The sequence below is a fragment of the Nilaparvata lugens genome, chromosome 12, assembly GCF_014356525.2.
Source record: "Nilaparvata lugens isolate BPH chromosome 12, ASM1435652v1, whole genome shotgun sequence".
Taxonomy (NCBI): Eukaryota; Metazoa; Arthropoda; class Insecta; order Hemiptera; family Delphacidae; genus Nilaparvata; species Nilaparvata lugens.
The window spans coordinates 10618467-10635974 of record NC_052515.1 but is presented as its reverse complement, the minus strand read 5'-3'; the positions used below and the strand labels follow the sequence as shown (position 1 = coordinate 10635974).

The 17508-nt window shown below is 34.7% G+C and overlaps 1 protein-coding gene across 1 annotated transcript in view; it reads left to right on the top strand.

Moving 5' to 3' along the window:
- Positions 1–17508, top strand: part of LOC111052237 (neurobeachin) — a 790401-nt gene that overhangs the window by 66581 nt on the left and 706312 nt on the right. Inside the window, 1 exon segment of the mRNA XM_039439449.1 lies at positions 5799–7477. Within this exon segment, the coding sequence (XP_039295383.1) occupies positions 7307–7477 (171 nt within the window). The 5' untranslated portion in view covers positions 5799–7306.

Here is a 17508-nt window from a genome sequence, read left to right as displayed (position 1 = left end):
TGTCCAAGTATTTTTATTTTTTATTCTGATTTGTCTAAATAACCTAAAAGATTATGTTCAATTATGTGGGAGGTTGAGTTTATACTTTTTTATTCTTTCATATGACAATAAGATGATATCATTATAAATGTTTTAATTATTAAATAATAAACACAAATAATGAATAGTTTTTTGATCAGCTGTTTCAACACACTTGAAATTTGGCCAATCTGAATGTCAAGGTCAACAATGCTTGTTGTCATCGACTTGGGAAGTTTAGGTTAGAAGTTCTATCCTACTCTGAAAATCAAATTTAGATAGTTTATAATATATATCTTATCTGTATTTCATTCATCCAAATAAAATGATAGTATCTTATTGCAAAATACTTTATTCAATTCTAGAAGCATAAACTGATTCCGTTTCATATACTACTTTGTAAACACGTTTACAACAAATCAGAATCAGCTGACTTCAAGGTTATTCTACAGCCCTAGGGCCGTAAAAATTTTACCGGCCTGGTCAGAAAACAATCATTTTCGGCCTCCATATGACGCACGTAATCCAGCTCATTACATCCAAGTGGGGCGAAAAAATAATATTGTACGACTGAGAAAATGAATAAATAAAAATATAAACTATAGGCCTAAATTCAATCTTTCGTTACAAATTTTCTATGCTTTTACACTCCAGAGCGAAGTTCGGTCCCCGATATTTATTCATAATTAGAATAACATCAACTAAAGTAGTCACTAAACGAAACCTTGAAACGTGTACATAAAGTTGCACCAAGTAAATATTATCTTGTAGATACAGTGCTACCAACATAATCCAAATCAGAATGAGCAGTGGACATCTTCAAATCTTGTTTGTTTGTAAGTCCTGCTCTGGTAACTGGCATCTAGTTAGTTGAGTAAGTTGGAAGGCAAGTTGGTCAAGATGGTCTTACCCTCTTTGTCTACTGTCTTGTCCTCTTCATGTTCTGTCCTTTTTCCAATGTGTTGTCTTCTTTATCTTCTATCCTTGTCTACTGTCCACTTTGTTCAACTAATTCGGTTGGCAACCAGAGATATCGCAGTCGCTAACAATGTTTGCTTCGGAGAAGGGAATCACGCAATTCAAACTATCTACAAGGTTTCTGTTTCTCTTCTCTTCTATTCCTACTAATCTGTGAATTTTCTTTCTTCCGGTTTTGTCTTCTTCTTTCATTTCCTATTTTAGTCTTTTGCTTACTTGAGTTTGTCAATTGTTTGTTTTTTCTTTGTATATTTGCTGTTTGATTTCTGATTCTTGCATCCTCTTACAAACTATTTTTTTTCTAACCCTCTCCTTCTTCTTCACTATTCTTTTATTTTCATTTTCTTCCCCCCTTCTTTTTCTCCTCCTTCATATTCTTTCTTCTCCTTCTCCTTGTTATACTTTCTAATTGTTTTTAATCTTCTTTCTCTCATTCTTGTTTTTCTTCTTCTCATGTTCTTTCCCCCCAGCTTTCCTTTTTTCCTAATTCTCATTTACTGCTCCTTCTCCTTCTTCTCTTCTTCATTCTCTTCCCTACTCGTTCGTATTCTCCTCTCCTTGTTTTTCTCTCCTTCTTCCTCCTCTCTCACTGACTTCTCCTTAGTTTATCTCTTGCTTCTTTTTCGTTTTCTTCTTGTTCTTCCTATTCTAATTCCTACATATTTTTCTTTTCCTTTCACTCCTTACAGCTCCAGCTCCTCGTTAAAACTCCCATTTCCTTTTAGACTTCGTCTCCTGCTTCTCACATCCCTTCTTGTTTCTTCGTTTCTCTTTCTTCTCTATCTCTCTTTGTTTATGTCTCTTTCTCTCTCTCTATCTCTCCACCTTCTCTCTTTCTCCTCTACCTCCTCTACTTCGTCTCTTTCTTCATCCAGGCTAATCCTCCGCTACTTCTTCTAGTTCTCCAGCCCTTCACTACTTCTCTATCTTTTACATTTCCTCTTCTCTATCTTCACCACGTTCTTTCTCTCTCCCATCATCATTATTTTAATTTAATCCTGTGCAACTCCACTATCTCTTCTTGTTCTTCAGCCCTTCTTTCTCTCTCCATTTTCTCCTTTTCGTCTTCCTTGTCTATCATCACCTCTTCTCCTCTCACTCCCATCATCACTATATCCATCAATTTCTCTCTCTTTCTTCATCTCCTCTCTTTCTCCTCCACCTCCTTTGTTTCACCTCTACTTCCTCTCTTCTCTCATCAAGGCTACACCGTCGCTTTCTCTCCTAGTTCTGCAGCCTTTCTCTCTCACTCCATCTTCTCCTTCTCGTCTTTCTTCTCTATCATCACCTCTCCTCCTCTAACTTTCGTCATCACGATCCCTGCATCATCTAGTATCTAGTACTTTGCAACTTCGCCACCTCTTCTCTCAGTCCTTCTCTATCACTTCATCTTCTCCTTTTCGTTTCTCTTCTCTATCATCACCTCTTCTCCTCTCACTTCCATGATTACGATCTCCATCTAGTCCTGTGAAACTTCACTATTTCTTCTAGTTTTTCAGCCCTTCTCTCTCACTCTATCTTCTTCTTTTCGTCTTTCTTCTCTATCATCACCTCTTCTCCTCTCACTTCCAGCATCACTATCTCCATAAATTTCTCTCTCTTCCTTCACCTCCTCTCTTTCTCCTCCACCTCCTTTGTTTCTCCTCTACTTCCTCTCTTCCTCATTCAAGGCTACACCTTTGCTATCTCTTCTAGCTCTGCAGCCTTTCTCTCTCACTCCATCTCCTCCTTTTCTTCTTCCTTCTCTATCATCATCTCATCTTCTCTCACTTCCATTATCACGATCTCCATCTAGTCCTTGCAACTTCGCTATCTCTTCATTCGTCTTTTTTCTTCTCTATCAATTCCTCTTTTCCTCTCACTTCCATGATCACTTCTCCCATCTAGTCCTGTACATCTTCACTATCTCTTCTTGTTTTTCAACACTTCTGTCTCACTTCTTCATTCGTCTTTTCTTCTCACTTCCATGATCACTTCTCCCATCTAGTCCTGTACATCTTCACTATCTCTTCTTGTTCCTCAAAACTTCTCTCCCACTTCTTCATTCGTCTTTTCTTTTCTTTATCATTTCCTCTTTCCCTCTAACTTCACGATCTCTATCCATCAAGTCTTCTGAAATGGGACTTCACAATTTCCATAATCGACTTAGCAGCCTGGTCTGTCCAGCAGTGGCGGCCGGACTCAAGTTTGTTTTCGAATTAAGATCGTGTCTCCACTTGAGTCCAAGTTTGCGCTTCTCAGTTCTGACGCCATCTTGAGTAGGTCTTTGAAATTCACACCCAACGCTGATCAGTGGATATTGGACTTGAGAACGGATGGAGTCAATTCAGAACTATAATTCGATTGATTAGTCAACGCGGCTGAACTATTGTTTGCGGGACAAAGGAGTTTGAATCCACGGCTTATAAACTCAGTTTGTGATTCTTGAGATTGTTCACTGTGATTGGTTCTCAATACTATATTTCTTGAAAATACACTTCTATAGTGAGGTCCATGTTATAATGGCAGTGAAGAATGATAGGAGAAAAACGTTGCCAAATCTCTCCATTTTGCCACTGACTGTACACAGCTGTTACTCAATTCATCTCATCAAATTTAATCTGATGATAATTATCATTTCCTTGATAAAATAATCAATTTAATGTCAAGTTGTAGTCCAAAACTATAGACCTACAGGAAAAAGAGATGTAGGGAGACCAAGAAAGAGATGGGTACCGGAACAGGCTCATTAATAAACCTAATCCCTGAAGTGAAGATGATGATGATGATGTCAAATTGATCGAGAAAATATATTCTTTCATAATTTGATTCAAAAATTTTCTTTCATGACTGATATCAGATTTTTATCTTTATAAAAACCTGAAATGGCGGCTAATTTAAAAAGCTGTGATACAACAATCTGAATTTCAAAACAACAGAAATTGAGTTATTTGGTAGGTATTCTATTCCAGTTTCCTTCAAAAATAATAGAAAAATAGAAATCCTATTTAAAAATAAGTAATTTCAATGGATTAATTCTGAAATAACTTTTCATTATTATTTATACCGGTACAAGTAGGTCTAACCGATACGGGTAGGCTAACTTAAGCATGGATGAAGTCTAGGATGGTTAGTTATCAACTTTTAAAATGTCATTTCAGGTATTTTAATTTGTGTTTATCATAAGGTAATGTTTTAAAATTATTTTATTGTTTCAAAAATACATTTTAAATCAATTATACGACTTGTATACTCAAGTATTTTGATAGAATGAAGAAAAAAAATGGCGGCTGAGAATATGGTTTGTTCAGTTTTGTACAGTCACTGTCAAAAGTAAATATAAAATATTCTGGCAAATAGACAACATTGCAAAGCGAGAGACAGATAGTGCTATCTGTTTTGATGTATGATAGAAAAGGACAGAAACAGCATTGTCAATCGTACTCTGCCATTATAATGTGGACCTCACTATAGATTGAAAGATCAGTATCTCATGAAGGTTTCATTCAAATATTGTATGATCCATGCCTGTAACAATAAATAAATACTTAATTATGTAAGTTACCTTGTGGGAATATGTAAAAGTGAATTAATACGGCTCTTGTTGTTGGGAGTCCCTTGCGGGAAGGTCCCATCTCGCCTGAATACATAATTTAAGCCGTCAATGGGCCTCACGACTGTCATACTTCAGACGGGACCGACAGTTCAACTTGCCCATCCGATAACACGGGAGTGATCTGATCAAAAACTTTTAGTGATTAGCGGATTTGAACCCGGGATCTCTTTGGTTCTAAGTAAGCACTCTATCCACCAGACCATGGATCACTCCAAATATGTATCTTCATATTTTCCACATATATCTAGGAATATATATATTCATCACATTTGAAAAACAGAGAAAAAATGGCAGTAATAATTCTACAATAATTAATTTATTCATTTACAATGAATGATTTGCATGATAAGAAATGGTTGGAATGAAATGCATGGTCAAATTTGAGTGCATGGGAATTCTTCCCAAATTTGTCGTTACCAGAATTTTGATTTTGTTGCGTTTGATCAATTTTTGTTTATTAGATTGCCTTGATGTCCATTCTTCTTGAAAATCTGTTGGTTTGATTATTTGCCATAATAATAGAAAATTATTTGATAATAGGAAATTTCATCTTGTATGATTTTTTTTCTTACAAAATTAAACTACAAACCATGTGTAAACCACAGTTTTTTCAGATATACAGTTGAGAAACGTATTAAAAACGAACAATCCCATTCATATACTTGATATATTTTGCTCTATCATGTTACTATTCTCTCAAACAGAATTTCCACTACAGAGGAAAGTAATTACTCTTACATAACAATACTTTTATTATTGTTCCCATTATATAAAACTTATCGAATTTCAAGCAATGTAATCTGAATTTTCCCAAGTGGTGTTCATGAATGAGTTCATTGAAAATAATAATATCGAGCGACCTGGCTGGCTTGAGTTCATTAATATCCTAAACTTGATTAAATTTCCCAAATGAGATATTGTAGAATGAGCTAACTTCTTGAAATATCGATTCAATCTCTGTTAAAGCACATACCATACAATACATCTGTATTGCTATAATGCAGGCTATATATTATTGTTGAAATAATATAATATAATATAGCTTATATTATAGGGTAGCTGAAATAAATGAGTTTTCTACCACACTCATACAACAGTACATTTCTAAATCAACATACAGTGAATATCATACAAAATGGAATTTTCATCTTAGAGAAGATATTACAGGAAATAAACAGAATTGATCAAGTCCTTTCTCTTTTTACAGGAAAATCACCAAGTGCAGTATAAATTGAAGACAATAAATAGAAAAATTTCAATGGACTTGATCCTACAATAATGATCCATTTTAACTTTTGACAGACTTTGTATTAAAAATGTGTGACAGACTTCTTAGATGATAAACATTCTACAAATCTTCAAATAATTCTTATGTTGTGTATAGACTTCAACAACAAATTTGTAAAAATAATTCTATATCTTTCAACATGCATGACAATAATGATAGTGATGTTCCAAATTTCCATGATGGAGGACTCAATGCAATGGACAAAAACATTATGGCAGCTAAAGACCTTACTGCTGCTATTATTAGAGAATGTATTCTACGCCGGTGATTCCTTCAAATATAACTTTGACTCTCAACTGAACAACTTCGAAAACAGTTCAAATTGAGTGAGAAATCAATATGGCGGCTCAGTTCGTATCGGTCGCCATTTTGAAAGTGTACCTTCAAGATCGGTGATAATTGTTAATAAAGAAAAAACTTTCAAATATCCTCTCCATCACATTCTTCTTATCTATCCCTCAATCCCTCTCCAAATTTTCTCTAAATTCCGTAATCACTATTCAATCCTGTTTTCCTCTTAGTGTTCCTTCCTACAAACTCCAATCTTGAGGATCTTCACATTATTTGCTACCACACATAGTTATTCTTAATGGTAATATAGGCTACATTACTATGTACGCTCTGGGGATGCGTGTTATCAACAGTGATGCTGTGATGCAGTATTGAGTGCAACCCAGTTGATTCTATTCTCCATGACATCTTCATCAAATTTGTAACTACAGATAGTGCGCTCTTACCATCAAAAACGTTGTAAACATCGATACACGGCTTTCTAAAGCTTACTACTGATATTGCGCTCCCAAGATACAGTATCAAGTACTGTGTTGCCAAAATGATTATCTGAGTGACTGATCTTAACCTAAAAACGATGAATTCCCAAAAAACACTTTGCCAAAATCATTGTGTGGGCTACCATGTGCTGGGTTACCATGATAGATTCCTTGAGCGACTGATCACATGCAACAATTAGTGCGCTTCCGTTGCCATTCATGATACAGTATCAAGTGCTACGTTACCAGAATGGATTCTGTGATTACATGCAACAGATAGAGTGCTCCCGTTGCCCCTCGTGATACAGTATCAAGTGCTGCGTTGCCAGATGAGCTACTGATCAAATGCAACAGATAGTGCGCTCCTGTTGCTATTTGTGATACAGTATCAATTTCTGCGTTACCAGAATGAATTCCATGATCATATGCTACAGAAATTACGCTCCCATTTCCATGATTCTGTGATACACATGCAACACATAGTGCGCTCCTGTTGCTATTTGTGATACAGTATCAATTTCTGCGTTACCAGAATGAATTCCATGATCATATGCTACAGAAATTACGCTCCCATTTCCATGATTCTGTGATACACATGCAACACATAGTGTGCTCTCGTTGCCATTCGTGATACAGTATCAAGTGCTGCGTTGCCAGATGGATTCTCTGGAGCGGCTGCTCGGGCTGCACCCCAAGACGGCTGCAGCCATAGCGTTGCCGACGGCTGCACTCACACGCAAGGGCAGACATCTGACGGGCACTTTCTGTCTCTCCGGTGATACCATGGAGGGCATCATACAGTGCCTTGTTTTTCTCAAAGCTTTCTCGGTAAATTGATGATTCCTAATTGAATTTTACTGTGATAATCTGTATATAGTTCATTATGTTTATTCACATATGTTTATTATCAATGATGTTTTGTGTAACGTCTACTGATGTAATTCTTCAATTTCTTTTAATGGAGTAGAGTAACCTCCATTAAAAAATATTGAAGTAATGCATTTCATAGTTTTATGCTCAGTTGCACAAATGCCTGTTGAATTCCAACCGTGATAAATTCAAAGAGAACCATTCAGAGAAGATTCCTTTTCAAAAAAAAAGCTTATTTCATCAGTTTTCGTTATTGAATCAAAATCTAATAGGCTTCTGTGCAACCAGACCCAAGTCTCCCATTATTATTTCTCTTGCTAATCATCAAACATTGAAAAACATCAGTTTAATAAAGCTTCTGGATGATCAAACACATTATGAGGTCAGTTTGATATTCTCTGATCTCAAGGATCAATACTGTTTTTTGCTATTGTTCTATCTCTGGGAGGAACTCTTGTTTTGATATTCTCAAATCTCTCTGAATTTTTCCAAAGTTCCATGAACTAATAATGTCTTTTTCATCATGAACTAATAATGTTTTTTTTCATTGGAAATCGATTGAAAATTGTCCCAATGGAGTTTCAACATTTTATGACTTTTGTTTGTTGTTTGGCCATTCTTGGATTAGGTTTCAATAGTCAGATTTGATTTGATCACATTTTAATCATTTTTATTACATTTGTTGTTTGGCCATTCTTTGATGAGGTTTCAATTGTCAGATTTGATTTATTTGATCACATTTTAATCAATTTTACTTGTAATATTGTACTGTTCCGAGAGCTTAAACCGTTTAAATTGCTTGGGTATTGTTTTGTTCATTGATTATTAGTCTACCTGATGAATTAATTTCTGAAGCAATCGAACATTCTGCTCTTTTAACATTCTGATAAACATTTACTTCAGATAAAGTAGGCCTATTCTAGTTGGTTATAATGGTGAAGAATACAGTCATTTAAACATGAAGAATCTTCAACAAGAATAGAATGACCTATACTATGAATCTTACCAACTGTATAATTATTCTCAGTAAAAAGAAATTACTATCAACAAATGATGTGTTAGACTAGATTTGAAGGAAATGAAGATGATTTCCAAGACCATTGGAAAGTGCTCTTCACATACATTCCACTCCCAATGAATAAATAAATAAATAAATAAATAAATAAATAAATAAATAAATAAATAAATAAATTAAACTTGAATTTAAAAAACACTTTTGAAGTGAAGTGTACTTATTTTTGTAGTGACGATCGTTTCGACCTGTTGTTGGTCATCATCAGACTGTGGGAATTTACTCACTATGGGAATTTACTGATGAGTAAATTCCCACAGTCTGATGATGACCAACAACAGGTCGAAACGATCGTCACTACAAAAGTAAGTGTATTTTCACTTCAAAAGTGTTTTTTTGAATTCAAGTTTAATTTTAACAATGAAAAAGTATGGATCTACAACAGATAAATGGATAAATGTTTATTTCCCAAAAAAAAACTAAAACTACAACATCAATTACACAAAATATTAGATAAATTACAATAATACATACAAGAGTTAGTTACAAAAAATTCTTTCAATGTGTCCTTTACTTGTTTAGTTTTTAGCTAATAGCTTGGGAGTTTTATTGTAATAAACCAGTTTTTTAGTAATATTAATGTGGCTGAACATTAACCATCCCGTTCCCTTATTATAACTATCTAACAGTAATTGAATAACCAATACTATGAATATTACTTACTGCTCACAATTTTCATTGAATTCAGTAACACGAAAAAATTTGAGTTCAGAATAGATTCAAAGAAAATTAAAAAAAGACTGGACTAATAGGCATAAAACTAATCGATCAAACTTGATGTTTTCAGAAAGTCATTCAAACTCAAGAGCAGGTTTGTCTTGACTATTATTGCGAGAATAAAGGAATGAAGAATCTATCAATTTCATTTCAATATCTCTTCTCTTTGTTTCAGGTGAGTGAACTAATTCCTTGATGCTTCCATCAATATGAATTCATTCAGTAAGTACTCATCCTAATTCATGCTAATCAAGAACATTTTCAATATTTTTGATTTTAATCAGTTTTTAAATATCAAAATTAAAAATTTTTAGTCTAGTCATTAGTTTTGAAGTGGAAATTGGACTTTTTGAAGTGGAAGTGAAATCTTAACCTTATTCTTTTTTGAAACTTTCATTTGTAAAAATTTGGGAGAAGACAGTTTTGGGCTATGCCCGTTGTCTTCTCCCAATCTATTATTATAATTATGATCTGTAATTGCCAATGAAATAAATAAATAATCCTATAACCAACAGAACAATATTTATACTATATCAACATTTTTGAACACTCTTCGATGTTGAAGCTATTTATATTGATGATTACTTTATTTTCAATGCGAGACTATAAACTCAAATGAAATTCAGGGCCGGTTTCCGAGCTCGGGATTATTGAGGTAAGTTCTAGACTTTAAACAGCTAGAGTCAGAAATTTGGCTTTCCAAAACGGGGCATAGTCGTAGTAAATAGTTGCAGCAAAATATTTATTTTCTCATTTCTATAATGAACGTTGGAAACGTTTTTCCTTGATGAAATGAGAGACTCCAAAATAATTCAAAATAGCTGAAACTTTACACTATTTTCTCTCTATTTTATTTTGTGTTCAATTTTGTAGTTTCTCGAAATTTAAAGTTACTTTAACAATGATTACGACTTCGTTGCCCCGTTTCGGAAAGCCAATTTTCTGACTCCAGCTGTTTAAAGTCTAAAACTTGTATGAACCCCGAGCTCGGAAACCGGCCCTAAAAGTCTCAGAATTCAAGAATAAAGATGAACTTTGACAAAAGTTGACCCATTAGGACGTTCAACTGACAAGACTGATATCTTAGTTAGATCCTAATTCGAAGAGACATGATTATAATGTGAATGGAGTGATTGAGCACTGTACTCAGTAGTATTAGGTCGTGGGTCGAGATGCATCAATGATCCATCAATCAATATTAATCAATCATAGGCGTTTATCAATCTTCCGCCGGCCAGTGGTTTGTGACAGCTGTCTACTATCGGTGGCCGGATCAAGACGGAATGGTTTCAAGTAGAAGAGAAGTAGGAGAAGAGGAAAAAGAAGAAGGAGAAGGAGGAGGGGGAAGTGAGGATGATGATGATGATGATGATGCAACGAAGTCAAAGATGAAGTAGAATATGAGATACCAGATGGAGAAGAAGAGGAAGAAGAAGAAGAAGAAGAAGAAGAAAAAGAAGAAGAAGAAAAAGAAGAAGAAGAAGAAGAAGAAGAAGAAAAAGAAGAAGAAAAAGGAGGAGGAGTAGAAGATGATGACGCAGACGAAGTCAAAGATGAAGAAGATGATGAGATAGCAGGAGGAGAAGAAGAGGAGGAAGAAGAAGAAAAAGGAGGAGGAGAAGGAGAAAAAGAAGAAAAATAAGAAGTGGGGGGAAATGAAGATGATGATGATGCAGACGAAGTTGAAGATGAAGAAAAAAATGAAATAGCAGAAGAAGAAGAGGAAGAAGAAGAAGAAGAAGAAGAAGAGAGGAAGAAGAAGAAGAGGAAGAAGAAGAAGAAAAAGGAGGAGGAGAAGGAGAAAAAGAAGATGGAAAAGGAGGGGGAAGTGAAGATGATGATGATGATGATGATGATGATGATGATGATGATGATGATGATGATGATGATGATGAATGATGATGATGATGATGCAGACGAAGATAAAGATGAAGAAAAAGATGAGATAGCAGAAGAAGAAGAAGAAGAAAAAGGAGGAGGAGGAGAAGATGATGATGATGATGATGCAGACGAAGTCAATGATGAAGAAGAAGATGAGATAGCAGAAGGAGAAGAGGAGGAGGAAGAAGAAAAAGATGAAGAAGGAAAAAAGAAGAAAAAGAAGAAGATGAAATAGCCGAAGAGGGAGAAGAGGAAGAAAAAGAAGAAAAAGCCGGAGGAGAACAAGATAATGATGGTGCAGACGAAGTCAAAGAAGAAGAAGAAGAAGATGAAAAAAAAAGAAGAAGCAGACGAATAAGAAGAAGAGGAAGAAGAATAAAAAAGAAGAAGATGATGATGAAATAGCCGAAGAGGAAGAAGAAGATGAAATAGCCGAAGAGGGAGAAGAAGAAGAACATCCCAAATTCGATAGCAGTTAGGCTTTCAAGCAAGGTGGTAATTTAATTGAGGCTATCGATTCTCTTACTCACCATCTTGCTCTGCTTCTGTCTACTTCTTCTTCTTCTTCTCTTCTTCTTCTTCTTCTTCATCATCATATTCTTCTTCTTCCTCTTCTTCCTCACCTCCTCCTCCTCCTTCCACTGCTCTTTCTCCTTCTTTCACTCCTCCTCATCCATTCCCCGTCATCAATTCCTGCTCTTCTTCCTCCTTTCTCCGTCTCATCTCCCAAAATTTCCTTTCTGTGCACCCTTGTTCCACCCCATGTATCCACACACTATACTCTTGATAAGATCACTATCGGAGCTCGTATCGTAAATACCCAAATATACTAAAATTCATTTTGCATTATTCCCTGTAATTTTTTTTCAGACAGATAATATAAGAATAGGTTCTAATAATAGAGTCTTCCATTTTTCAACGACGTTTGTAACAATTCATTTAAGCATTTATTGGATGTAGTAGCATTTATTGAATCAGGTTATTGACTAAAACTTTTTCAATTTCTAAATGTTGTATTAAATTGTTCAAATATTAGGTAGCCTAGGTTATGTCCTTTTCAATTTCTTCACCAAATTATTAATCTTGAAATCCCAAATCAAAATAGAAAAAAACAATTTCAAATTCAAATACATTAATAATACAACTTTCAAAAAAAAAAAACATTAGAACAAAGAGCAAACTCTAAATTAATGAAATATAGAATAATAACAAATGAATTTTGAGCCCAAAATAGTTATTTGTGCAACTAGTGCGCAAAGTGACAGTTTGCTGCACTGAAAGAAACGTTTTCGCCACACTTGGATGTAATGAGCTGGTTTACGTGCGTCATATGGAGGCCGAAAGTGATTGTTTTCCGACCAGGCCGGTAAAACTTTACAGCCCTAGGGCTGTAAAATGACCTTGAATAACAGCTGATCGTGTCCGATCTCACAAAAATCAGAGAGAGATAATCTCATAATGACTGTAATAATCTATATAATTATGTATCATGAATCGCGGTATTATGTCTATAATAATATATTTTATAAATTACTGTTTCATAATTTAATATTTATTATTGTGTTTTTGATATCAAACAATAGAATACGATGATATATCTCCATAGCCTCAACAATATAATGTTGGCTACATTGTCCATTGTCAGAAAGTTACGTATCGCAAGTCTTTAAAAGTGAAGAATCGAATTTGAAATCAAAGTACAATATTGTATCAATATTAAAAGTGAGGTAGAGTAATAATTGTTTCTTTTTTATTATCGAATTCCACTTCTTAATGCAATACAATCAACAATAATAATAGGAAAATACAGCAGAGATCTAAAGTTTAAGGTAAGCCTACTGGTGAAACTCAGCCTTGACTAAAAAATTCCTAGTAATTTTTCCGTAATTCATTATTAAAACTTTTAGATAATTTTTCTTCAATATCAAACCATATAGAGAAAACATTAGGCCCACTCAAGATTGAATCTTCGAATGTTTTCTCTATGATTTAACTATTTTCAGAGCAATATTTTGTTGTGAAATTGCCGGCAAACCGACTTCAAGTTTGCCGCTATAGGCTACACTATATTATAGTAGCCTACATACGTTACCTGACTTACAGGCCTATTCGATCAAAAGATGCAATGGCCGAGAGTGTAAGGCGTGTACTCAAAAGCTCAAAGCTCAGTGAATAACAAACATGATCTAGGTTCGAACCTCGGTCAGTGACATTTTTTTTGTCGATGAATTTCGACTTTTATTAGCTATTTTTTATATTAGTTACCGTAATTTAATTTCAATCAATTTTTTAGATATATTTTGAGACAAAACTGTGAAATATGCAATTATATTAATTTTTTAATCACATTATTTCAAAATAGTAATAAAAATTCTATTCATCCATGAGATATTGCACCAGGCGCAAAGTGCGAGCTATAAAAATTCAAACAATTATTCGAAATATTAATAGTATAAAAATATTGTCACTATTGTAAATTATTAATTAGTAATATAGAAATTAATTGACAGTGAAAGTTGTCATAACCAAGATTCAAACTATCAAAATAGGCTGTTTGAATTTTATTTATTTTTTAATTTCTTATATATTGGGAAGTTTTTTTTTGGTGTGGCGAAAAATAGCGTTCGCACCATGGGCAAAAATGTATTTCCGGCTCTCAATCTTTTCTAGTCCTCGGCCTACGGCCTCGGACTTAAAAACCGATTTCGAGCCGGAAATATCTCATTTTCGGCCCTAGGTGCGAAATATACTATTACGCCCGATCCATAGGCGAGGGCGGAATGGTTTCTTGAGTGCAGCAGAGGAACTTTGCGCACGTATTTCACATTAATTTTTTCCTACAGTTACCATTGAATATGAAAAGTGGGTAATTATGGGTAAAATTCCCTGAAATCCATCAAATGATTTTCTGTGTAATTTTATTATTAATAAAAACCTTAATTTATTTAAAATTGAATAATGATTAGTAAATGAATAAAGGCGGCAGTCATGTGGTGGCTATCGCTGTCAGCCACTGTTGTCCACTGCCTTAATATTATAACGTGCACCACAGTCAGTGTTACCAACATAATGTTGATTTCGCTGCACTGGTGCTCCATATAACCTACTAACTATTTTGCGTTGTCATGCTGCAAATCTGGAGTACGCAAAGTATTACTTTGCTCTCTAGAGCGGAAAAGTGATTCTTTGCGGCCTGCAATCAGTGCAGAAATGGCCACTTTTCAGGGTATCTGTAGGAAAATATAATTTCCACCATGAAAAATTGGATGAGTTGATATTCTACCTGACAAAATATCAATGCTATATCAGTTGAAGAATTGATACAACAAACGCTCTCTATCAGGGACGGAAGTTAACTAGCAGGCTGACACTATGGCTCAAGCTCAACTCCCATTGGTCCCCCACTTCAAGTGTTGAAAGTGAGAATAACAAGTCTCGTCCAATCACAGCGCTTCATTAGTGTAGCTCCGCCATTTCGTTTCGGATGGCAGCCATTTTCTTGTTCTTGATATGCATTCAATAGTTGCTGCGAGTGGAGCAGTTCTTATCAATTATCAACGGTTTACATGATATGATATCAAGGTATTGATAATCACTGATTTATGAAACATCAGTAGTTTTAATCAATGAATAACAATTGTAGAAACTCAACAAATAACAATTGAATCCACGACAAAACAGAAACGAGACAACAGAGTGAAAACAAATTCAAAAAAAATTTACTCAGATTGGTTGAACTTCAATTCTTGAATAGAATTTACACTGAAGTTGATTATTATGATGAATTTACACAGCATCAGAAATTTTTCATAACGGAGTTACAGATAGTACAAAAAAGACAGAAAAATATTCAATTATTAGAGTTCCATGATTCCCTACCATGACCTAATAAGCATCTTCGAATAATTAAAATTAATACTAACCTATTTTCCTTAACATATTTCGGACTATGTGTAACCTTATCCAAAGTTGGGAGAGGAATAGAACAAGGTTACCTTATTTTTTCTCTTCCTATCATTTTGATGATTTACGTATCGTATCAATCCATAAAGAATCATATATTAACGTCCTCTTATCAATAATTATTAATATATTGTAAGCTTACTAACGTTTCAAAGCAATCAAAATAGTTATTTGTGCAACTAGTGCACAAAGTGACAGTTTGCTGCACCGAAAGAAACGTTTACTCCCGTAGGCGAGGGCGGAATGGCTTCTTGAGTGCAGCAGAGGAACTTTGTGCATGTATTTCACATTAAATTTCTCCTACAGTTACCATTGAATATGAAAAGTGGGTAATTATGGATAAAATTGCCTGAAATGTATCAAATGTATATCTGTGTAATTTTATTTTTAATAAATAAAATAGAATGTAGTATGTGTGTTTGAATGGCGGCGGGGGGGGGGGCGGCTGTGTGCTGTCAACTGCTGTCATCCACTGTTGTCCACCCCTTCAAGATTAATTTTGATTTTGCTGCACTGGTGCTCCATATAACCCACTAACTATTTTGCGTTGTCATGCTGCAAATCTGGAGTACGCAAAGTAATACTTTGCGCACTAGAGTGGAAAAGTGATTCTTTGCGGCCTGCAATCAGTGCAGAAATGGTCACTTTTCAAGGTATCTGTACGAAATAGTATATTTCGCACCTAGAGCAGAAAATGAGACATTTCCGAAGGCCTCGGACTAGAAAAGATTGAGAGCCGGAAAAACATTTTTGCCCGTGGTGCGAACAATATTTTTCACCACACTACAGGTATTGCTGACAAAATAAATAAAAAATAAAGAATACTTGTTATCATACCTATCTCTTGATTTTAGTGGTAGAAGATTTGCAGTCAGGATTTCAGATTATTTTAAAATTTCACTTGGAATATCACGGGCGTCGTCATCTTCAAGCATTTTTTGAAAATTTGGAATGCGCTAATCAACAATAAATAATTGAATAAAACTGGTTGTGAAGCGAATGCTGAATTAGTTTGATTTGAGACTCGAATTGAAATCATGGCGACTTCAGTTGATGAAGAAAGTGGACACTCGCCCGATCTAGCGGATGACTTATCAACTACGGACTTCCATGACCGGCTGGAAAGAGACCACTTTCTGGCCTAGACCAGAAAAGAAACCCTTTTCTGACGTCAGACGAGAGTCGTCTGCAAACAAGGTCTTTCAGATCTACGTAGGGACTGGAGAACAGCTGTTTTCTGTGCAGTGTGGCGAAAAAGAATATCAATAATATTATTCTGCATTCTATTTTGATTTTATATCTTACAATAGAATACAATACAAATAAATTTTATTCCCATTAATATTGTCAGGATACAAAGCCTATGCCAGCATATTTTCTAAAATTAATGTATAATTGAGGCATAAATCAAATGTACTCACGTCAAATTATGTAAAACTCATTTAATTATAGTTTTATTAAATTCTTATAGTATTATTTCGTATAATTTACCAATTTATTGTCAGAGTCATTCGTCAACTGCCTACCAATGTTTGTTTACTACCTTATTTTCAATAATTAGGTTAGAGTGAATTGCACCAAAATTGATGACAAGCCTTATCTGTCAGCTGTTGATACTGCCGGCTACTGTGCTACTGTGATATCTCTATATTATCTGTTTTCATTTTAAAACTAACTCAAGCTTGTTCATTTCTGCAACCCCTGTTTATTTTCTGTTTATCTGCTTTAATTTTATAGTCTTCCCGTTTAACGTAATTTTTTGTCATTTTCTGTGTTTTTCGAACCTCTGTGTCTAATTTAAATATTAAAACCGCGTGGAAAAATTCCCATTGGTGGACTTTTTCTTATTAGGCACAGGATTGGTTCTTGCCCAAATCACGTGGTTCTTCTTCTCAGAAGAAGACCAGGTGATTTCCGCTTTTTGGGAGAAGAGACACTTGCCTTCTGAGAATCGAATTATCAGGACCCGTTTAATTTGTCCTATTAAAATTAATGTTTAAATGGTTTCTCTTCTTGTTAAATGTAATATATCCAGTGTGTTAAATGTGTAGCTCCTCTGTAGTCTTGTGCTCTTAAATTAAATTGGAAGGCAAGTTCAATTTGTATAAGCTTATTCCTGAGGAAGAATTGTGAAACTAAATCCTGGGTGACGCCATTCCACGCCAGATCTTCAAGTGAAATAAAATTATTAAGTGAATTGGGGCCCCACGATCGAGTTGGTGAGCGAAAAATACTTATTCTATCCAATCAGTGAATTGAGAAAGCTACAATTTTCTATCAATTAATTATTGTGAAAGAGTGCAGGACTATATCCTCCTATAATACCGTGTAACCCCTATTAAAATCCTAATTGCAC